Source organism: Puma concolor, chromosome C1 (genome assembly GCF_028749965.1).
Source record: "Puma concolor isolate L17-30 chromosome C1, mPumCon1.1.hap2, whole genome shotgun sequence".
NCBI classification, from domain to species: domain Eukaryota; kingdom Metazoa; phylum Chordata; class Mammalia; order Carnivora; family Felidae; genus Puma; species Puma concolor.
The window spans coordinates 139692110-139716225 of NC_141674.1; the positions used below are offsets into that span (position 1 = coordinate 139692110).

General features: G+C 37.4%; 1 protein-coding gene across 2 annotated transcripts in view; it reads left to right on the forward strand.

Annotated features, from left to right (window-relative positions):
* Window positions 1-4779: 4779 nt before the first annotated feature.
* Window positions 4780-24116, forward strand: part of ACVR2A (activin A receptor type 2A) — an 81325-nt gene continuing 61988 nt past the window's right edge. For both annotated transcript variants that reach the window (XM_086718533.1, XM_025934748.2), the window contains exon 1: window positions 4780-4977. In XM_086718533.1, the coding sequence (XP_086574659.1) occupies window positions 4923-4977 (55 nt within the window). In that variant the 5' untranslated portion in view covers window positions 4780-4922. The remainder of the gene's footprint in view (window positions 4978-24116) is intronic.

Here is a 24116-nt window from a genome sequence, read left to right on the forward strand (position 1 = left end):
ATGATATCCACTTCTTTTATCATTATACAACCAACACCTAGGACAGATCCTGTAGCTAATAATTACTTGTGGAATAAATGAATACCACAGATAAAGATGGACAATGTGATGAAAATGACCGATTCTTATGCAGTCTTGCATTAGAGACAATTTTAGGGCCATAACCATCGAAGCTTTATTTAAGATCTTAAACATTTGTTAAAATGGATGGAAAGCACTATTTTTGAGACAGAGTCTTAGGTATATAGCCTATTTTCCACTCCAGTCCTTTCAAATGATCTATGGTGATTTTCCCATCTATGAGACTTTTATAAAATACAATAAAACTAAATCACTAAAAACATGAAATAAAAAAATAACAAAATATAAGCCAAATTATTTTTAACTTCCACAGACTTAACATTATTCTTTAAGTTTCTATAAAACTTTTTAATTGAATGTTGTCAATGTCTATGCCAATCGCATTGAAGATCATAACAAAGAGTTTGAACCAACGCTGGTTTGAGAACTGCATTTTTGAGTAGTGTTGTTTTACTCCAACTTGAATGAATGACTGGGGTCATTGGGATTGATTTATTCACTATATCTCAAAGCTCATCTAGCCTTTGTTATAGAAAGAGGAGTTGAAAACCATTAGAAGTAAAATAGAAAACAAAATAAAAGCCATAAGATGTATAACATAGGCATACAATTTAGAAATAAAAGTTAGAAAATTAGTTGAAAAAAAGTTATAAAACTATGAAAACAGAAAACTAAGTCCCTGTAGTCATGAATATAAATTGGAGGGTGGGGAAATACCTCTGGATTTTGAAGGACACGAGAGTGGGAGAAAAGTCAAAATTTACCCTTGGGATGTTACACAAGAACCAACTGGTTGTTGAGGATTCTATTACTACTGGTTAGTATAGCCTTTTTATCAAAGTGCTGGATACATTATTTCCACCACAGCTAGTATTTCCTAACTTTCCTAACTCATTTTCCTGCCTTAAAATATTCTGCCTTCATGTTTTGTCCCACGTCCATTCCCACATCTATATTCTTCTCATCATTTCCTCCCCTTACACCCCACCATTGACATACTGCAATGCTATGCCTAGATCTAAGTAAAAAGAGAGGAATAGCAGTAGCAAAAGCTAGGATATGGGGAATTTCATTTCCACCTTGAGCATTTGGGGAGAGGAGAATGTTCATAGAAGATATGCTATTATTTGCCTTCCTTTGACTTACCAAGTTACCAAGATTTTCCCCATGTACTATGCTTTACAGCATTGGTATATGAAAAATTCATTACTTATGCCACTTCAGGAACATCCATGTTATCTGAAAACAGGAGAAGACTTTTATAGTACCTTTATAGTATACTTTCACATAGTTACACAAATATATACTTTTAGAGCATATCGAAAGCAGCAGAAATATTTTTAAATCCTTCATCTTAGGGAAATTCAACATCCTTCATACTCCAAAGAATTTAGTCATTTTACTGATGATAAAGGAAGAGAGATTTGGCATGTCTATGCTTAATTTATATGTGGCTGTTGGTATGTCCAAAGGCAAGTGAGTACATTACAGTGGGTTTCTTCACAATATATGGCATACCACCCAATCTCAAAGGCACATTCAAATCTGACCTAATTCAATTCCAGCTCTATTTCAGAGCTGAAGATTTAAACTTACTCCATACCTTTTAGAGCCATATGAGTTTCTAGCATAAAAAATCAATTGTCCTTTATTTTGGAAGCAGTCTATGACACTTGTTTACCTCTGTATCCTCATCTAGCCAACATACACTTGAATTTCTAGATTGAATTGGCCTCTCAAGATTCCTCCAGCTGGGAAAAACTTGCAGTTCAATTGAACTTCTTGTCTGAACTCTGGACTTGAAATTCCAGCATTAGAGTGAATAGAAGACCAGGTCTCAGGCATGGAGATTGAGTGGTGTTAGCTAAAGATGTTTAATACATAATTGTCTAATGCTCTGGCAGACCAGAATTCATGTTTCCTTTCCCTTTCTTCTCCTTCCTTCCTTTCTTCCTCAGTTTGTGCAGATTGCACTGTTAGGGAGGTGTTGGATATGTAGATTAACAAAAAGTGATTCTAGAAATAGGAAAGAAAGAGGGGCAGTAGGGTTAGCTGCAGCTACCTTTGTCTTCTTTTTAACCTTTGGAATTCCAGTGGGAATTAGTCACATTCTCTCATGTCTTACTAGGTTAAATTATTTTTGAATTTTTAAAAATATACAGAGGATGGGGGATTTTAGGAACAAAATAGGTAACTACTATTACTGGATATTAATAACTTCTCGCATGGGGTTAAACTCTTTATTAGAGAAGAATAGTCTTCTAGTGAGTACGTGGACTTGTTGCTCCTCTTTCATACTACAGAAAAATAATTTCCATCTTCTCTTACATTCTTTTACTGGCAAATTTAGGTGGTTAGATAAGGAATATATTTTTAAGTTTTAGTCCTATTACTGGTTATTCCAGTTATTCCACTTGCTCTGATTTCACAATTCAAGAAATATGGAAGTGATGCAGAGATAAGACAACAGTGAGGCCCGATCCAGGGTATAACCGACATCAAATTCCTGAATGAATTAAATATACTCTTCGCTTCCAGAAACATTAGTGGCAACTTTTAGTGCAACTAGAAAATGCAAGAAGGTTTATATTTATTCCTCTGACCAGCTCATAAAGTTCGGAGAATTACATAATATGAGATCATTTAGACACTCTGAAGACCAACTTGGGACTTTTCTTAACTCTTGCACAATATCAGTCAAATTCTGAGCACCACAACTTGAGAACTGGAAATCTTGGAGAGAGTTTAAAGAGTCACAATAATTACTAATAACCTTGACAAGTTGTAGAAATGGGCAGATAATTACAGGATGAACTTAATAGACAGAAATATAGAGTAATTTAGAGGAAGAGAAAAATAAAACACTATGAATACAAGGGAGAAGGCTTGGCTTTGTGGGAAAAATGTGGGAATCAGTAAACCACCAGTAAAACATGAGTTAGCCATACAGTACAGTTGCTTTATTATTCTTTATTAATAAACCCCCAAATTTATAGAGTACACGCAAGAATATTGCACTTAAGAAAAAGGCAATAATCCCCTAGTCATCCATACAATTATACATCTATCACATGCTAGACACTTTGAGTGCAGGCATAAAATGGAGAAGACGTAAGATTCCTACCTTCACGGAGCTCGCTAAAGTGTGGTAAATGAGAAAGGTAATACCTTTAATACTGTTTTAAGTTTGTATTTTGTAGCCAACTTCAAGTGTAGCAAATACTGTGAGTTCCTTGAGGTAGGGATCCTGTTTTTGCATTTAGGATCCATTCCGTGCCTCTAGCACAGCACCTTGTAAGCCATCAACTCGTATTAAGGGGTAAAAATAAGTCCTAAAAGAACTAAAATTTGAAAAAGTAAATACTTGTCTGACCATCAAATATGTCGATCGAAATCAGATTTCCTCTTCGGCACATAATAAGTATCTGCGAACCTATTACGTGGAGAAGAGTTCTCAACACAATGCTTTGTGTATAAAAGGGATGGTGGGAATGCACTCAAATTGCACACGGTGATAACTGCCATGGATATCCTGACCGGGTTGACAGCCCATCCTCCACGAGTTTTTTCCCTTCTTTTCTTTTTTAGCCAAAAGACAAAACACTTAAGCAGTAGCTACAGGGTTGGGACGCGGAGCTAAGACTGGGGGCACAGACACCAGCTCGCGCGCACTGAGCTCCGCTCGGACTGGTTCACCCCGGCTTCCCCCGCGCCTCCGTGCGGACGAGGCGTCCCCCCAGAGGAAAGACAGGGTGCCGCAGACGCCCGTCGGAGTCACTGGCCACCCGCCCTGCCTCAGGCTCCTGTTCCTCTTGGGCTCCCACTGATCTTGCGAATGTACGCTCCAAAGAGACCAGCGGGGTGCGCGAGTAGAAAACCAGGCGATCCAGGTCCCCGATCGCATCCAGTCACCCACCCACTCGAGCCCCGCAGCCCAGCAGGCCCAGCAGGCCGGACTCCGAGGCCTCGCGGTAACGAGCCTCCATCCGCCCCGCCTCCTCGCCCTCCAGCCGGCCCCGCCCTCGCACTCACCCCTCCCCCGCTCCCGCCTCGCTTCCCCGACAATCTCCTCGCGCTCCCGGCCCGGCACGCGCGCTGCGCCCGGCCGCCGCTGCCGCCGCCGCCGTCGCCGCCGCCGCGGCGGAGCGTTTCTCCGCGGTGCCTGGCTTCCAGCTTCGGGCCGGAACCGGAAGTCTGGGGGGCGGGGCCGGCGGAGGCCAGGGGACCGAAAACGCGGCCGAGCCCGGAGCCCGGAGCCGGAGCCAGAGCCTGGACCAGAACTTGGCCGCCGCTTGCACCGCTGCCGCCGCCGCCGCCCGCTGCTCCTTCCCCGCGCCGCAGCTGCCTCGGCCGCCACGGCCGTGAGCTCGGCCGTCAGTGGTCCGCGGACTTTGGGTGTCCGGGTTGAAGGTCGGTCCGGACGTCGGACCCAGCTCGGTTCCCGGACTGTCCGGGCGGCAGCGGACGCCGCCGCCTCCTCGTCGCCTCAGCCTGGCGTTTTGTTCCGAGAGACCCAAGAGGCGAGCGGAGCTGACAGTGATTTTGACAGTGATTTAAACCCGCTTTTGTTGTTGTTGGCTTTTCGTTGTTTGGTTTTGTGTGTTGTGCGTGTGTGTGGCGGTTTTTCCCCCGTGGTGCATTTTTTTTTTATTGTTGTGCTCTCTCTTTTTTTTTTTTTTTTTTTTTTTTCCTTCTTAACCCCGTGAACGTTTTTTTGGTCGGGGCTTCCGAATATGTTTTATGACGGTTGATTTTACACCAGGAGGTTTGTCTCCGAGGAAGACCCAGGGAACTGGATATCTAGCGAGAACTTCCTACGGATTCCTCGGAGCCTCGGGAAAATGGGAGCTGCTGCAAAGTTGGCGTTTGCCGTCTTTCTTATCTCTTGTTCTTCAGGTAGGTGCATGGAGCCCGGCGCGGCGGGGCTGCTGCTGTTGCTGCCGCTGCCGCCGCTGCTGGCGGCCGCGGTTGTTGTTGGCCGAGGTTGTTGTTGGGTCGGCGAGCTCCAGTGGAGCCTGGGGAGGTTTTCCCCGACCCGGAGCCCCTCGGCTGCGACCCCCCAGGTCTGATTGTGATCTGGAAACCTCCGTGAATTTTTCTCGTTTAGAGTTAGGCTGGCGAACTGATAAGAGTGACTGCTCTGTTGTGGAAGTGAGAAAGTCATGGTTTGTGGCCATAACACTGGATGACAGCGCTGGTTGGGTTGCAGTTAAGCCACAGATACCACAAGTGACAATCTATGCAAAGGTTTGAGAACCGAAAGGCGTTTTCTGGAATGTCATTTACTGTGGCATTCTCCAAAATAAGGGTGTTTTATTTTAATCGTCTTTTAATTAGTGCTTCACCAGTGACTATCACGACAGAGATCAAGCCAGTTGTTACTTAATTTTGACCGTGAGAAACAATGCATCATATCAGCAATTTCATCTGGGTCTCCCTTTACGTTTTCTTCAACTTCACTGTCCAGCAGTGTTAAAAATAGTTGTAGTTGTTGTTGTTGGAGTATTAACAATAACCCAGTGCTGGAGAGGTATGCCTCTGTGTGTTGGTAATGTGCTGGCTTTCAACCACCATTTATGTGCTCTTTTCTGGCATAGATTTTGCTTACCTACGGAATACTTATTTTAAACGCGTTGTATTGAAGCATTGTTTTTGGTTTAGAGCAGCCATTTGAGATTGTTCATACTGTCAAATACACTATAATCATAAAATAGGTTTTGCCCAAGGTTGGAAGAATAATTTGGTCCTTTTATATTTGAAATTTTGATTTTGTGAGAACATTCTATGCTTGCAACCAGTGGTTGGAAAACTATCTAGTCCTTTGTATTTGAAATTCTGTAAATGAATATATCATCTAGCTCAAAGGTGCAAATGTACATAACAGGAGAGTTTGTTTGATAGATGAAACAATTTTAAAGTCACAATGGATCTGTTTATCATAAAATTCAATATTCAGTTACTAGGTTGTGACAGAATTATAGGGGGGGGAAACGAATTGACAGGTTTCATGGCCATGTCTTTATCTCGTTTGCTACAGGGAAATTAGAGGGTGTTAGTCTTTTCTTTGTGTACCTCTGTGGTGTGTGTGTGTGTCCATCCTCCCAACCCTCCCCCCCTTTAATAGAATCTTTTGTAATGTATAGAATTTTGCTGAATGGTACATTTCCTTGTGGTTAATAAATGGATAAAGTCTAGTCTTATGTCTGTAGTGGTATTGATCAGTTCCGGGTGGGCTAAATGTGTTGTGAAATGGCGATCATTGCCAGAGATTAACCAAAGAATCATGTCTGTTTAAATGGAAGAAGGAACATGCTTAAGGCAGGCTGACAGTTCTTTTTGTGCACGGTTTGGGGAGGAAGATAAACAATGGTGTCTCTGAAATGAATGAATACCTTGATAACATTAAACCTTTTGCTTTTGTGACATGACTTAACTGTGTAGTTTTTATTTTTCCCGTAGTACTCTTTATCCTGTGTTCCTGTATGTTCTGGTTGGTAAACTCCTCTTGTTCAAATCCCTTTCTCTGATCTCCTGCCCTTGAGGAGGAGGGGCATCATGGCCACTGACCAAGGAATTGTGGACATTATTCCCTCCCAAACCCACCTGAGTCACACTAATTGGTGAAGGAGGTTATTCTTGAGCAGTCTCAAGGTATTACTTCTGGAAAAGCATGCTGTCGCTACAGATCTTACAGCTTCCTCTGCTTGGTTTGGAAGTAAAAAGAATTGAGCATTAGTTTTTTTGTAGGATCGTTTTAACTGGGCCAAGAGGTTAATAACTAAAATTTTAAAATACAGTAATTTTGTTGCTCTAGAGCATATAGATATATATATATATAGCACACAGAATTACATAAAATTGCTACTAAATATTGTTGCATAGTTTTTTTTTCAAATAAAAATTCCTAGTTGAACTAAAATATAATTCTGCTGAAGATCATTGAAATCATCTGAAAGACTTTAATCCATGTTTATGTATGAAGATTTTAGTACTTAAAATATCTGATTTTTTTTAAAAGGCTTTTGTTATGAATCAAATATACTCTAAAAAATTATTATGTTTCTTTTCCTAATTGATTTTTCTGTGTAATATGTAAATTTGGCATGCTGGAAGCATGAGGATGGCTATTTTTATGTGAATTAAAAAATTTTTCAAGTTGTCAGTTTTTAGTTTCTGGATTTTTTTTTTTAAGCAAATGAGAAATGGTGGTAAAGAGCTCTTGTATTTCAGGATTTTTGGATGGACGTTTATTGTTTTCTTTAGTATTTTGTGGACTTTGATTTTTCAGTTTCTATCCTGTGTTATATATACTGGAGACTGATTTTGCAGACTGATTTTGCATATTCTGCGTTCTTGTAGAATATGGCCAAATATGTAATTTCTTTCTGTAATTCCAGGGGAAACATTTTGGAGTTTTTCCTTCATCCTCAAATGCCTTCAGCTTCCTTTTGTATTTGAATTTTTTCATTCTCCTTATCTTTCCTCAGATTCTGTTTCAAAACACAGATCTGTTTCTTAGATTTTTATTTGTATGGTTTTAAAGCATTGTGGTTAATTTGTATCTTTCTTCATAATTCCTTAAACTGTGAAGCTGAGTTTAATACTTGCTCTAGTACTTAGTTTTATCCTACCTAGAATGATGCAGCTATTGTGGTATTTGAATTGTACTGTATAAGTTGAGAATTTGTTTGGATTTCTGTGAGAGCTGAAGGAGTCTGGTCCATATAGTCCATGAAATAAGAACTGGAAATAAAGTAATTATCTGCATTTCCTTCACTTCAGTTAGACAATACTGTGTGTGTGTGTCTGTGTGTGTGTGTGTGTGTGTGTGGCCCGTGTGTGTTTCTGTGAGTGAGTGTATGTGCAGTTGGAGGGAAAATTGGCAGTACAGTGAATCTTCTGGGACTCTTCTGAACTTTGGCTAACAAGTGATAGATATTAAATGCTTTGTTTTCTACAGGCAGAATCTCTTAAATCTAGTCTGTGATCAAATTCAAATATAATATATTGGAACATTAAGACCATAAGAGAAACAAAATAAACTCCCTCTCCTACTCATTCATTTTGAATTTTTTTCTAAGACAGTAGTTCTCAAGCTTGGGTGTCTTTTGCTCCTTGCCCCTGCACCTCTCCCCACAGGGGGCCTTTGAAGACATTTTTCCTTGTCACAATTGTGGGGGAGGGTGTGCTACTAGCATCTAGTGGGTAAAGGGCAGGGATTCTGCTAATCATCTCATAATGAACCGGACAGCCTTCCGAAGTGAAGGGTTATCTGGCTCAAAATGTCAATAGTATTGACAATAAGAAGGCTTATTTTAAACTTTTCATTTTTGAAAGCATTGGTATATTAGTAAAAGGGCTTTGCTTTCCTCTCCCACGGTCAATCATCCAAATTTTACAAGTACATGTTATTGATCTCCAGGTGACCTTGTATTGAGAGCTTCCATCTTTTATCTTTTAAAATTAGAATGATTATATTAGAGAAACAGACTATAGGTATGCACATTATTTCATCTTATTATACTTTAATGAAAATATTTTGTTGACTTACGAATAAACTCTCCAATCACTTTGCTATGATGGACAGTCCATGAAGACTGTATATTCATGAATAGGATGAATGATTGGTCAAGGTATCAAGTTTAATTATATTTGCTTTTGATCCAGTAGTGTCTTTGCTGTAATAATCATCTTTAAGGATATTTCCTTTTATCCTTATTAAAATCAGTGTCTGGACTGTGTGGTGGCAACAGGATTATGTGTGAGAGAAAGAGATGAACATGGTGCCTGTAAGTTTCATATGGAAGAAATATGTTTACTGTTAAATGTCTGTGAAAGGTTTCAGAGTATAAATTCAGGGTTTTTTAAAAGGGTATTTCATCTTTTTTAGATAACTTTAATTTGAAGAAATATTTATTTATTTTTGAGAGAGAGAGCGTGTGGTGTGTGTGTGTGTGTGTGTGTGTGCACACGCATGTGAGCAGGGGAAAGCAGAGAGAGAGGGAGAGAGAGAATTTTAAGCAGGCTCCACACTCTGTGTGGAGCCCAACGTGGACTCCATCTCATGACCCTAAGATCATGACCTGAGCTGAAATCAAGAGTCGGACGCTGGACTGAGCAACCCACGTGCCCCAATTTGAAGAAACTTTTAAAGTAGTTTCTTAATTACATAATTTTCTGAAGAACCATTGGCTGGGTTTTGGTTATCATTAGGCTCATGTAGGGTATACTAATTAATATTCTGTGCTCTATCACAGACCCATGTCCTTTTTAAGGTTAAAATTTGACCATAATTAATAAGTGCTTACTTTGTTTTGAAATCTGGTTTTAAGGAAGTTAACCAGCCAGGTAAGGATTAAAGTGAAAAAGTTTAAGTAGCACTACACCAGTGAAAGGAAAAATTCTGAAATCTCTCCCACAACAAGTATGCAAATACGCCTTATACTATCTTTGTAACACTTCCCCATACATATATATCTCTGGTACTATTGACATTTTTACCTTTTGGGTTTACCAGACTCCTTGTTTCATGAGAAGTAAAGCATAACTAAACCAAATGAGATTTTAATAATCTCTAAATGTTCCTTTAGATTCTAAAACTATTTTGTTGCTTTTTTACTTTTGTAAGTAGTGTACTCTGATATCTCATCTTTGGTGTCTCAGAAATCTGTGATTTAAATTTGTCTTTTCATGTTCTTTTATGTTGCTACTTGTCAAAGTAAGGTTAGCAGTGTTTGATATTGGGGTCACTAGTACTCCTTCACTTTTTATTCCATATTCTGTAATTTATAATCTCTTCTGTTCCCTTTCCACTTTCTGCCTTCTTTGTTTACTCTCTTCCTGGCCTGCTCCCCACTGTTCCTTCTGTACTTCCCTAAACTATAGGCTGCTTGCTTGTGGAACCCACTTGTTGCTTAGCATCAGGGGTGGCTCAAGAGGGCACACCCATGGTTTAAATGAAAACAGGTTCAGTTTAGGATGTTTGAGAATTAACCAGATAGTCTTTTCCACTGTTCTTTAAATTGTTGGTTTCTGGAATACCACACACACACACACACACACACACACACACACACACACACACACTTACACTTGGGAGTAGTGTTACTCTCTTGGAATCAAATGACCTGAACTGTAGATTGCTCTTACACCCTTTTTAATATTCTGGTTTTCTTTAACTCTTTGTTTTTTTCGGAAAGTCTGTCTTTTGTTATTATTCATTCATCATCTCTGTTTAAGCCAAAATTTGACCAGACCAGAGAATATATTTATTGCTACAGCTGGGACCACATCAGACTTCCTCTGTGGTAGATTTAATTTTGTTAGGTTATGATAGTCATGTCTAGACAGAACATTGATTTCAAATTGACTATTGAACATGAAAGTTCCAGGAATAGTGTATAGGGGAAGGAGAAAGAGAAGTCAAGAGGTAAGAAAACTACTGTAGATAGCAATTGACTTTCCGTCATTCTCCAACTGGATTTCTGTTAGGCACTTGCGTATACCCAAATGCATCTAGTAGTCACATTTAATAAAGGGATCTAAAGGAAATGTATTGTTGTCTTTGAGGTTCGATTTTTAAAAACTGTTAAATGGTGGGCTTAAAGGAAAAAAATGGGAGGTTCTTACGGATACTGGACAAGAATGTGGTCGTGGTGTCAGTGGACTTTGGTTCTGGTGCCAGCACTGCCACTGTCCAGCTCATTCATCATTTCTCTTACCTGAATTATTGTTGCACTTTTCTAGTTAAGACGACCTAGGTTCTTGTCACTACTTCCTCTTCCATTCCATCCACATATGACTTCCAGATTGATCTCATTAAAAGATAAATCTAAATATGTCACTCCTACTTAAAATGTTTCACTGTGAGTCACCTTTAGCATGAAACCCAAAGTCTTGGAATGGCATGTACTTAGAATGGTGTTTTATCATTGGTTCCTGCATGTGTTCTCTAACATCTTAGTATATTGGTTGGCTAAGGGAGTTATATTTCCCTGGTTTACATCCTGGCTTCACAGTTTAACCTTGGGCAAATCACTTCACTTTTTGTGCTTCAGTTTGTCATCTACAAAATGGGTATATTAACAGTGCCTACCTGAGAGAGTGGTTTGAAGATTAAATATCACATAAATACTAGGTATTCTGATGTGGCTCCTCCTTACTGTGACTCCTATATTCCAGCTGTACAAAGTTGACTTGCAGTTTTTTGAATGTGTTCTCCTTTATTGTGTATCAGTATGGTACCTTTGTATATGTTGTTTCTTCGTCCTTTACCTGGCTAACTCCTAAATTTTTACGACTGAGAAATATCCTCTCTTTGGAAGCAGGTTTTTTTTTGCCACCCAACCCAGATTGAGCTAGTTACTTTCTATTCTTCTAAATGATCTTGATTCCAGCAATTATTGCAAATGTTTATTTGCCTGTATATACTTTAGACTATGAGCTCTCCGAAGACCTCTTTATCTACAGACCCAGTCCTAGAATCTGGCACACATTAGGTGCTGAGTAAATGTTTAGTGAATGAATGAAGTGAAATTTTTTAATTTCTGGGCCTGAATTTTCTTTTATGTACTAAAGCAATAAACTTGGATTAGATTATTCCTGGACTTTTTTTCTGTCTCTAAAAGCTTTATGATTCTATAATCCTAAGGTTAGAGTTTAATAGTGATATTTTATTAAGAAAAAATGATTTTGCTGGTTGTTGTTTTGCTGCTGTCCTTAAGTTCTCTTCATTTTTTTGAAATGCTGTGTTTCTGATCCTTAGACTAAATATTTTAATGTAATTGGAATTGCAGAGATATCGAAGGCATCTTAGCATCAAGTTCTGTGACTTTCAGCTTTTTTGACCATAACTCACAATAAGAAATGACACATTGCATCATGACTCAGTTCCCTTAAACATAAATATGTATATGTATTAGAAATATTTTTGTGAACTTGTACTATGTGTAAGACTTTTATTTATTTTTATATTCTATTTCACTATTTTTTTTTGTTGTGATCCATTAATTAATTCAGTGATCAACTAATGGGTTGATCTAACCTCCTAAGAAATAGTGACCTACCTAGTTCAACAATTCCTTATTCTCTCCACCCAATATTCTGACTAGAGAAGGAAACTACAAAGTAAATATGTGCAGTGAAAAATATGGGAGCTGAAAGATGTGCTCATTATTTAATCTACAATAGAGAATGTGTACTTATGTACAGAATATAGGGAAAACTTCCCAAGGGAGAACATGGACCTGCTCTGTCTCTTCTGGATTCGCTGGATAAATTAAGCACACATAAAGGTGTTAAAACAAAATTAGATTGTAATTTTGAAGAGTTCAGATCCCCCCCCCCCCCCCCCCCCCCCATGAAAGGCTTGCTGGAGGACATAGATAGATCCTAATAATAGGGAAAAAAAATAATCTTGGCAGGTAGTTGAGAGGGATGTTCATCTTAATATGAAGGAAAATGTACAAAATAGTATCATTAACACAGAGAACATTTGACAGTAAACCTGACCATGATGGAAGGCAAGCTGAAATGAAGGAATTTTGACTAACTCTGAGGAAGAGATTTATGAGATGAGAAGATGTTTATAATTGCTAGAAGAAGTAAAACAATCTTAGTCAAGGGGGTTCAATCAGATGAAAGGTAATTAAAACTAAGAGGGGATAGGAGTGGATGATACAGATCTTGAGGATGTTTCAAATATATAAAAATGTGGAATATAGAAGAGCAATTTGGTAGCACTGCTAAATAAAATTGGTAAGGAAATAAACCAGGAGAAAATAGGGTGCATTTTCATAACTAAAGAGATTCTAAAGACAGATACGGATTTAGATTATAAACACAAATGAAAATACAGACATAGATTTGGAATAATAAGAGTACACAGGAAACGTGAGTACGTGTGATATTCTTTTATGGGGCAGAGACACTGATGGAAAAGTCTTCACTGTATAGTTAAAGAATTCTAAGCACTCGTGGCTCAATATGTTGTTTGTGTTAAATAATGGTCAGATTACAGTAATTGCAATTATTGCTCATACTGGCCATCCAGATTATATTCTTTGAAATCTTCGTGAGGCATTTTCCTCACAGTAGGTCTTGGTTCTGTATAAGTAGATTTAGAAACTTTTCTGACTTGATATATGCTGTTCATGTCTGAATCCTAAACCTTTTCAATATCATTCTTTTGGACTAGATAAAAGCACTTTTTTCTTCAGTTAACTATTTTCTTAGTAGCTCTTGTTACATTGGGAATCATTTTATTCTCTAATTTGCTGAAGAAAAGTAAAGCAATAAGATAATTATTAGAAGTTCCCATTAGGGAGTGGTTGCTTTTTAAAAGATTTGAAAAATGAACCATCTTTACATATTGTAATAAAAATAATCTATCTATATATAAAGCTTTGAGAAAGGAATTTTCCTACTTAAGATTTCAAACTTTATAATATATACTTTATAGAAATGAAACCTTTATTAGGAAATATCTGTGAGTCTTCACATCTTTATGACTATACATAAGTCAAGCTTGCTCCAAAGCATTATTTTAAGAAACCAGGGCAGGGCAAATTATGAGATCTTGGCAAGTTTCTAAACCTCTTAGATTAATTTTTTAAATTTGTAAACCACGATGTATTAAATGAAGTAACGTGCCACATAACAGTAAATGGTTTATAGTAGATGTTACATACACATATTAGCTTCTAATCTGTGTTTAAGTATTATTTTTAAGAATATAATTTGTAAAAACATTTAAAAATACAGATTCATTTCTTGGAATATGTTTTTTAATTTGCTGGTAAGTTACTTATCAGTCAATATGAAATAATATTCTGACTAAATGATTCAGCCAAAGAAAATATCACTAAAGAGTGCCAAATAGGAGCCAGGAAATATCTAGAACATTCAGATAAGTTTTTTTTTTTTTTTTTCTTTATGAAGAGTTCTTTAAGGTCTCCTTGTTCCAGCATGCATTAAAAGGAAACATTGGAGTACATTTTCATTTCTATTTATTGGAATTTAAAATATTTTTCTTAGTTTCACTTAAACCTTAAGTGTTTCAAAATTTTTCATGTAAAAGTAAAGTCTTGAAAGATTCTTAAGTCTCTTATAGGGTAACAGCTGCAAGCTTTGAAAACATAATCATTTAAGTTTTGAGATCAGTATTTTGAATGTGGTATAATATTTTGGACTAAAACTTAAGAGTCTCATTCAAATTCCTACTTTGCTACTTACTCTTCTTTTACCTTGGCAATCACTAAGATTTCATTTTACTCATCTCTAAATTAAAGAGGATGAAATAAGTATTCATTTATTAACAAATATTGAACTACATGCTAGACACCGCTAAGTGCTTGGGATGCAGCACTGAACAAGACAGATATGATTATGTGCTTATGGAGCTTATAGTCTTAAAGTAAGTAGCCAAATGAATAAAAATAATTACAAATCATCATATGAGTTCTGACAGAAACAAACAGGGCCCTGACAGGGTAACTCTTTATTCGCCTCACTTCACATACCAGAAATCTCTAGTTACTTAGTTTATCTGCCTATTTACCATCTGCACTTTCCACTACTGGAGTGTACACTCTAAGAGGGGGGTCTCACCTTTATTACAGTACCCTCAGGGGATGCACAGTTTCCAGAACAGAATAGAAAGAAGCTCAGTAAATGTTTGTCTGTCTGCCTGAGGAAGTGAATGCAGGCTTGGGACTGGAGAGATAGACTGGGACCAGATCATGCAGGGGCTTTGATCTAATGTGGGAAGGAGTTAGAATAAAATCCAAAGGGCAGTGGGAAGCAGAGTTTTAAGGAGGAACTGGATCTGGGTTATGTGTTAAGATCACTTTGGCAGCTCTCTGGAAAATCTGTTGGAGATATGTAGAAGTGAAGAGGTGAGATTAGGAGGCTGTTACATCAACCTAAACTGGAGAGACTCTCCAAGACCCTTCTAGCTTTGAACATACTCTGTATTCTAAAACTTGCCTACACTTAGCCAGTCTTCCTCTCAGATTTTCTTAGTCACCTCATATTCGCCCTGCTTATTCCTTTTTTTTTTTTTTTAATTTTTTTCTCAACGTTTATTTATTTTTGGGACAGAGAGAGACAGAGCATGAACGGGGGAGGGGCAGAGAGAGAGGGAGACACAGAATCGGAAACAGGCTCCAGGCTCTGAGCCATCAGCCCAGAGCCCGACGCGGGGCTCGAACTCATGGACCGTGAGATCTTGACCTGGCTGAAGTCGGACGCTTAACCGACTGCGCCACCCAGGCGCCCCGCCCTGCTTATTCCTTAAAAAGAAGGGATAGGCTTATTGTGCACCTGAGGACTTTGAATACAACATCTAAAAAAAAAAAAAAAAAAAAAAAAAAAAAAAAAAAAAAGAAATAAAACTCTTAAAAAAGAGATAATAAAACACAGACCAGAGTTTATTGAATTTTTGTGGCTAGTGCCTACATTTAGATTTTGTACATCTGCTAATTCATATCCTTATTTACTAACCATTTCTAGTTCTCTGAAATTTTGACTTTACTCCTTTTCATATGCCTATATTTTCACAAGATCACCTCTTTATTGTTTTAAACATGTAACATAGTTACTGTTGGTATGGTTGAAGATTCAGAAGTAGAAACAGCATACTTTGTATCTTAATTCTTAGGAGTTTGATATCTTTACAGGTTACTGAGGTCTTACAATAAAGGCTGAAAGGATAGTTAATACTATGGGTCCTTATTTTTATTCAGGGCTGTGGCCTCTAAGTAGTCAGCTTGAATATTTTTATCTGTGAAAGATTTCAAACCTCTACTGTTGGTAGGAGGGGGAGGTAGTGCTTGGCACAGGGAAATCAACTCTATATTGGCAGAAGTTCAGCAGCAGCATCTCTGACTAGGAAAAACTGTATTATTACACAGAGATAAAACCAGAAGAAACATTAAACTTTACTGAATTTAAAAGTATAATGGTAGCTGCCTCTTTTCATTTGGTTTCTTTCATTATGGAAGCAGGTAAAGCTGTCTTTGGTAAGCCACCTTCTATAAAGAAGTGTAGTTTTACCCTGTAAATATTATAAATAGGTCATTTTATTTATTATTACCTTAAAGTAGTTCTTGAAAAATAACTGGTTTGGTAGGTTTTGTGTTAATTGGTAGTGGAATTTCATAGTGTATTATTTGTGAATAGAAATTGCTAAGTGTTTTTATTTAAGCTAAGACCTGAAACTGCTTGTGTAAGTATACTTTAAAATGGTATGGGGAGAAGTGAAAAGTCAAAGTTAAAAGAGAATGGTAAATAGTGAGCAAAGGCAGTTGTGAGATAACTAACTTATACAAGATAGGCATGATAATAGTAAAGCAATTTGATCAGTAGACATTCAGAAGTAGAGTAAAACGTCTTTCTGTGTGATGGGGAAAATGATTAAATAGCTCCTGATCATCCTTTCATTTTACATAAATATTACATAACAAATCTTACCAGCTGACGTTTTTTAATTCTCTTCTTTATTTCTTTAGAGATACATACATCTGGTTTGGGTGTTGAATTAGGAAATTAATTGCTAATTGTTTGTTAAAATGTAAATAGAAACTGCCTGTTTGCTGAGAGGGCTAGAAATAATAGAAACAATTAAATTAGGAGGCTTTAACTGCTGAGAGGGCCTAACAGACAGTCAGGTACTATTTTTTCTAGTAACTGCCTCTATCAGTATGATTTTTTGAGGAATAAGCTATTCAAGCTCATGCTCACTTCTGAAGGATGGAGTAAAATTAAAAGATTAGGGTCAGAGAAGAAGAGTGTTGGTTATACTTTTAACGTTTTGAATCAGTGAAGGGTGGTTTTGATCTTTTGTCCACAGATCTTATCTTTCACTACTACAGCCTTAGAATAACCTCACACCAAGAATAGTAACCTAGTTAGCAACATACATTTAGCAGCTTGATTAAACAATATTTTAAAATTAATATCTGGTCTTGTTTTCATTATAGGTAAAGATATCAGCTCACTAAGCCAGAGAGCAGAAGAAATCAGAAGAGCCCAGTCTGTTACAGATTATAGAATTTTCTACCATTGAAACCTGTTGGCCAGTAAGGGTTAGTTAATAGAAATAAAAGCTAATCTTGTTGGTACAAATATAGCTGTTGGTTAAAACAGAATGATTTTCTCAAAAACAAATAGTAGTAAGAACGTTCTTTATCTTAAATTCAGTGAAAGTAATTAATTATGCACTTCTTGGACTGATATAGTAGAAAGAGCAGGCATTCTTAGGGAGAAAATTGGGTGTTGGGCCTTTTTTTTTTTTTAAATCATGGTGTGATATACTGTGTGGATTTGGGAAAATTCTGTAATCTTCATCTGTAAAATGGAGTTTATTATACCCCTACCTTACAGGAGTACAGTGAGGATCCAAGGCTATATACACAAATGCAAGCACACTCACATAATACACTTGAAACTTTTTAAACTTTGAAATATTATTCCAGATATTTGTAATCAATGCAATGACTTTTTTAAGGAAAGCAGTAGAATGCTAGGTTCAAGTGAACTGTAACAGTTTTAAATCAGACTTTGTGATTCTTCATCAGTAGACATTATTTATCTTTACATTGTGAATAAAGAGATTAATTCTACAAAAAACTGAATATACAATAAAATATTAGAGGAATGTATAATCCTTACAGTGACCTTAAAGTCATTGCTTGATATGGCCCTTCTCCAACTTCATCTTTTGCCACCTTATTTGTTCCCACAACAAACCAAGTGCTTTTTATTCCCCCTAGCTTTTGTTTTCACTTGCCTTCCATGAATACTTATGAGGGGGGAACCATCTCTGACTTATTCACTCTAGTTTTCCCAGTGTCTGACACATAAAGAGTGTTTAAACGATATTTGTGAATGAATGTTGAATCCTTTCAAATACCAAGGAGTTCACAAACTTTTTAGTAAAGTGACAGATAGTAAATATTTTGGGCAGTCTGTTTTGCAACTATTTGCTACTAATTTTAACACAGAAACATTTATAGGCAATACATGAATGAATGAATGTGACTGTGTTCTCAAACCCACAAACCTGAGATCAAGAGTCACATGCTCCTCTGACTGAGCTGGCTAGGCACTCTCCAGGTGACTGTTCTAATAAAACTTTATTTATAAATACTGGAATTTGAATTTTATGTAATGTTCCTGTGTCATAAAATATTCTTTTGTTTTTTTTCACCCATTTAAAAATGTAAAAACCATTGTTTAGGGGCTATAGTAAAATAGGCTGCAGGCTAGATTTGACCCCACAGGCAGTAGTTTACCAGCCTCTGACATAGGACATTGTATAAATAGCACCCCTTTCCCAATTTAGAAATGTTTTATGTTTTAAAAACTTTGGAACCTAGGAAGAATTTTCTTATAGAATCATTGTCGTATATGTTGGTTAAGTTCCCAGTCTAATATCTGAGCCTTTTTTTTTTTTTTTTTACCTCTAGTGTTCTTTATTCCAGCAGTACAACTCTGCTCCCCAGCAATAACATTGTTTCTGAGAGAATATGGGTATAGAATTCTTTCTTGGACCAGAAGAAAAATAGACTCTTCCAGCACCAGCAGAATTTCCTTCTTTCTGAATCCCTCCTTTTCTACCTGCTGGGCTTTGCATCCTGGGAAGTATCTGGCTCCCTGGGGCTCCAGTATGGTGGTATGATGACAAGAATAAAAAGAGCTTCCTGTATGTGATTAGGGAGGAGGGCATGGAGGGAAAAGAGTTCCAGGGGGAGCAGAGAGAAGAAAGAAAATAGAAAGTATTAGAGTGATCATACGTAGTAAGGGTAGTATTTTGTGAAACTTCAGTTATGTGTGTGATTATATGCGCATATGTGCTGGGTCATAATGAAAAATGTGTTTCTTACTGTGGTTCGTAGTCATAAAGTTTGAAAATTTATACTTTAAGGGTTTAAGATACTAATCCTGAGATCTTCCCCCCACCCGCTTATTGTATATGAGACCAAAATGAAAAATTGAAAGGAAGTCTTACCGCTTGCTACAGTGTGTTTTGGGTACCAAGTTACTTCATGAGGTAGTTATCTGTTTAATAGATGAGAAGGCAGGATCTTAAACTAATAAGCTTCAGAAGTGATATTCATATAGACACTTACCTTACCTGTATTTTAGAATATGCACTTCTTCCATCATACTGTGTGGTTTTGCTTGTAGGGAAAGAAGCTATATATGACTTCCATTGTGTTACAGAGGACAAAAAATATCTCAATTGGTGGCAACTCACCAGATTTCTCGAGACAGGGCATTGGCTTAAGTATTAGGACAGGGTTGTAGGAAGAAAATGGTTAGGAACTCTGTATGAAGAGTGATAGGATGTGTAAGAGAGTAGAGGGCTCTGTCATTTTGCCTTTATTTTTCTTTTTCTTCCTCTCTGTACTGCTAGCCCTGCTCTTTCATACCTCACTAGCAGTGTTAGCTCTTAACTAATATCAGAAACAAGGGCTAGACGATGAGGTTTAGTGAGGAAGAGTAATATAATCTTGTCTTTAGTTGAAAGGAGAATAAGGAGGGAAACCCAAGTAGCAGGGCCACCTGGCCACCTGAACGGGTTCGCTATTCTCAGGTGGCGATTTATAAGTGGGTATAAGTAAAACAGGGACTGCTACTAATCATGTTACAAGCAGAAGTCTAGGCGTTGGAGACTAGTAGCTTTGATATGCTAATTTAAAATAGTTCCTTTCCAGTTACTAAGGAGAAGCTTCTCTTAAACAATACTTGGTTAGTCCAGATTTAGTTACCCATTTTAAGTAGTTAAAAATTATATTAAATGTCTAAGACATTTCTGTTTCTCTTATATATTTTGTTAGCAAGTATGGTGAAAACGAATTTATGATGATTCTGATCTCTAACTTGATTTACAATTGTCTTGGGAAGAAAAAGATTGATAGGAAGGCTATTGTTCTTAACTAGAAAAGTAACAAAACCATAGCAGACAGATAGATACCTGGTTAATTGAATGGAAAGATGACATAAAAAATATGTTAATCTTTGTCAGGCTGAGTTGGGAGTTTTGATTTTCCAATGGGAATTACTAATTTATATATAGAATTAGTTTCAACTGGTAATATCTGAAGACATGGACTTAATATTTTTTAGCCCTGTTGGTTAATCCTATGGTAGTGCTTACCATATTCTGTATTAGAATTGCTTCTTAATGTGTCCATATACTAGCTGACACTGAATTCTTTTAGATTCTTTCAGTATAGTGCTTAGTGCTGAAGGTAGGTATAAGAGCCCTGGAGCCAGAGTGCCTGGTTTTGTATCCCGGCTGCATTATTTTCTGGCGCTGTGATGAAGTTCTTTTTCTCATCTGGAAAATGGAGATAATATGGTACTTTATACAGTTGTTATTAAGTGTAGATGAGTTAATATATGTAAAGTGCTTCGAATGATATCTGGCACACAGTAAAGGTTCTAAATAACTCAGTGAAAATATTAGTTGAAAGATAAGACTGGAAGAAAATACTTGCAATATTTGGTAATAGCTGATAAAGGACTGTTGTCCTCAATAAACAAAGAACTCTTAGAACTCAATAAGAAGAAAACAAACAACCAGATTTAAAAATGGGCCAAAGACCTTAACAGACACCCCACCAAAGAAGATATACAAATGGTAGATAAACATAATGAAACAATGCTCTGACATCGTAAGTCATCAGGCAAATAGAAATTAAAACAGCAAGATGATACTACGCACATATTCAGAGGGTTAAAATCTGGAACACTGACACCACCAAATGCTGGCAAGGATGTAGAAAAATATGAATTCTCATTCATTGGGAATGCAAAATGGCACAGCTACTTTGGAAGATAATTTGGTGCTTTCTTATATCCTCTTAACATACGATTCAGCAGTCATGCCCCTTTGTATTTACCTGGAGGAATTGAAAACTTGAGTCCAAAGAAAAACCTATATACACGGATGTTTACAGCTTATTCATAATTGTCAAAATTTGGAAGAACTAAGATGTCCTTTAGTAGGTGAATGGATATATAAACTGTGGTACATCTAAACAATGGGATATTATTCAGCACTAAAAAAAATGAGCCATCAAGTCATGAAAAGACATGGAGGAAGCTTAAATGCATGTTACTAAGTGAAAGAGGTTGATCTGGAAAGGCTACATATTGTATGATTCCAGTTACATGACATCTGGAAAAGGCAAAATTCTGGAGACTGTAAAAAGATCAGTAGTTGCCAGGGGTAGAAGGGATGAATAGGCAGAGCACAGAGGTTTTTTTGGGGATGGTGAAAATACTCTATATGATATTCTAATGGTGGTTATGTCCAAACTCATAGAATGTGCAACACCAAGAGTGAACCCTAAGATAAGCTATGGGCTGTGGGTGATTCTGATGTATCAAGGTTTGGTAACAAATGGAACACTGTAGTGAGTGATGTTGATAATGCAGGAGGGCTAGGTATGTGTAGGGTCAGGGGGTATATGAGGTTTCTCTGTACCTTCTTTTTATTGTGAACCTAAAACTGTTCTAAAGTAAAATTAAGTCTCAAAAAAATAATTGCTGCTGCTGCTTATTGTTTTTGCCTAGCACCATGTCTAGCTTGAACTGTTTATTGAACATGAATGAGTAGAATCTAAAACTGAGGGAATTCTGGTATATTTAGTGAGAAATTATACTTTTTAATGTTTGTTTATTTTTGAGACAGAGACAGAGCATGAACAGGGGAAGGTTAGAGAAAGGGAGACACAGAATCCGAAGCAGGCTCCAGGCTCTGAGCTGTCAGCACAGAGCCCGACACGGGGCTCGAGCTCACGGACTGTGAGATCATGACTTGAGCCAAAGTCGGATGCCTAACCGACTGAGCCACCCAGGCACTCCGAGAAATTATACTTTTGCAGATGGCTGTGCTGTTCAGGATATAATAGTTTGTTTTATTTATAATAGTTCTATTTATTTATATATTTACTGGACTCTGGTTTAATTCTAGAACATCAGTTGGTTTTCAGGGAAGAATACTAATATTTTCATTTTTTTTTTATTTTATTTTATTTTATTTTTTTTCAACGTTTATTTATTTTTGGGACAGAGAGAGACAGAGCATGAACGGGGGAGGGGCAGAGAGAGAGGGAGACACAGAATCGGAAACAGGCTCCAGGCTCTGAGCCATCAGCCCAGAGCCTGACGCGGGGCTCGAACTCACGGACCGCGAGATCGTGACCTGGCTGAAGTCGGACGCTTAACCGACTGCGCCACCCAGGCGCCCCTTAATATTTTCAATTATGTAATTTGGTGGTATTTTGTAAAGAGATTTTGGGGGGATCTTTTCAGAAAACTATACAAAGAATGGAGTAGTGTGTCATTTAGTAGTGTATTCCCAAAGGGGAACATCTCAGAATCTTTCGAAAATGAGATGAAGACAAAAAGGAAGTGAGTGTGTTAGGGGAAATAAATGAAATTTCCAGAAGTGTATTTTACGTGATTTTTTTCAGCATTTGATTATCATCATTTCTGGGAAGAGAACTTCCATTTATTAATGCTTTATAGTTTTTGACATGATTTTGTGTATGTTCCTATTTGATCATATTTGAATCTGTTTGAAATAAGTTTCGTGTTTTGTTTTGTCTTTTAGTTTGCTTTAAGTCAGACCCTGAGCTCTAGAAAAATAGCTTGAATTCACTAATCAGTGGAGCTAGAACTTAAACCCTCATTTTTAAGTTCAATGTTCTTATGTAAAAGTAAACGGCGCTTACTAACTTTTTTCTCATCTTCCTCTGCCATTTCCCACCCTTAGTGGGGGGAGGTCTTTGTAGTCAATTATAGAGGTGGTTGTTTTGCAAATAATCCTTATAGTACACTTTGAGAAATACGTTCTTGGTGGGGAAGTGGGGAGCTGGAAGTAGCTGTACAGCAGCAAGAAACACCAAAGTGAGTTCCAATTCCAGGGCAGGGGTTGTTTTGCTCTTTTTTGACAGCTTGACGGCAACCACAAATCCACATATGTTAATTGTGGCTGTAGGTAAATCCTGCCTTTGATTGCTGCAGATGTGCTTTTCTCAATTACTTTTGCTTTTGATGAAGACTGGTTAATTTTTTTTTGCCAAAGGGGTCATTATTAGGTGAGTCCCATTATGCATGTGTCAGAATTTTACATTATCATATTCTTTGGTCAAATTGGGACTGACAAATTATGTCATAGCTCAGTCATTATGTGAAACAATGTTATTAATGATTAACATTTGGTAAAGCTGCCATTATTAATAGCTACCACTTATTGTATGCCTTGGGCTAAGTGCTTTTAAGTTTTAGTGATAATGTGTGTGACTCACCTTACAAGATAGATATTATTCCCATTTTATAGACGAAGAACCTGAGAGTGACTTACCTAAGGCTACGAAACTAAATAAGTTGCAGAGCCATGGTATGTTACCTTGGTCTGCAGGGCTTACATCTATTCTATTGAGTCAAATACTTTGAAATGTATATTAAAATAAAAGTTACCAATTCCAGGGCAGTGTGATTTTCTTTGAGCCTGTTCTCCCCAGGTTCCTGCCCCATGTTCCTGCCCCATGTTCCCACCCCGACAGTAGCTGCTGTTGCTGTCACTCATTAAAACCTATGGTGCAGTAAACAAGGCTGAGTTATCAAATTGAGATTTTGATGTTCTAACCATGGTTCCTGTAGCTGATAAAGCAGAGCTTTCTCCACCTCCTAAGTAAAAGTTCACAGCTGTTTAAAGACTGAGAAACAGAAGTTGTTCCTTTTGGCTATACAATGAGCCAGAATCAGAACTAAGTCAGAAATCATTTGCTCTGATCACCGTTTGAGAAATTAGTGAATGAAAGGATCCAATCATTTAAAAATGATTATACTTTGATTCAGAGAGAATGAATTAATTGAAATTTGCTTGTGTAGAAGAAAACAAATCCAGATTCTTTTTGAGTGATATTTGGAAAATAATTTAATGGTAATAATGGTTAATTGCTGACTCGGTGCCTGTTACCTGTGCTGGGTGAGTGAGAAAGAACGTATTAGATAAG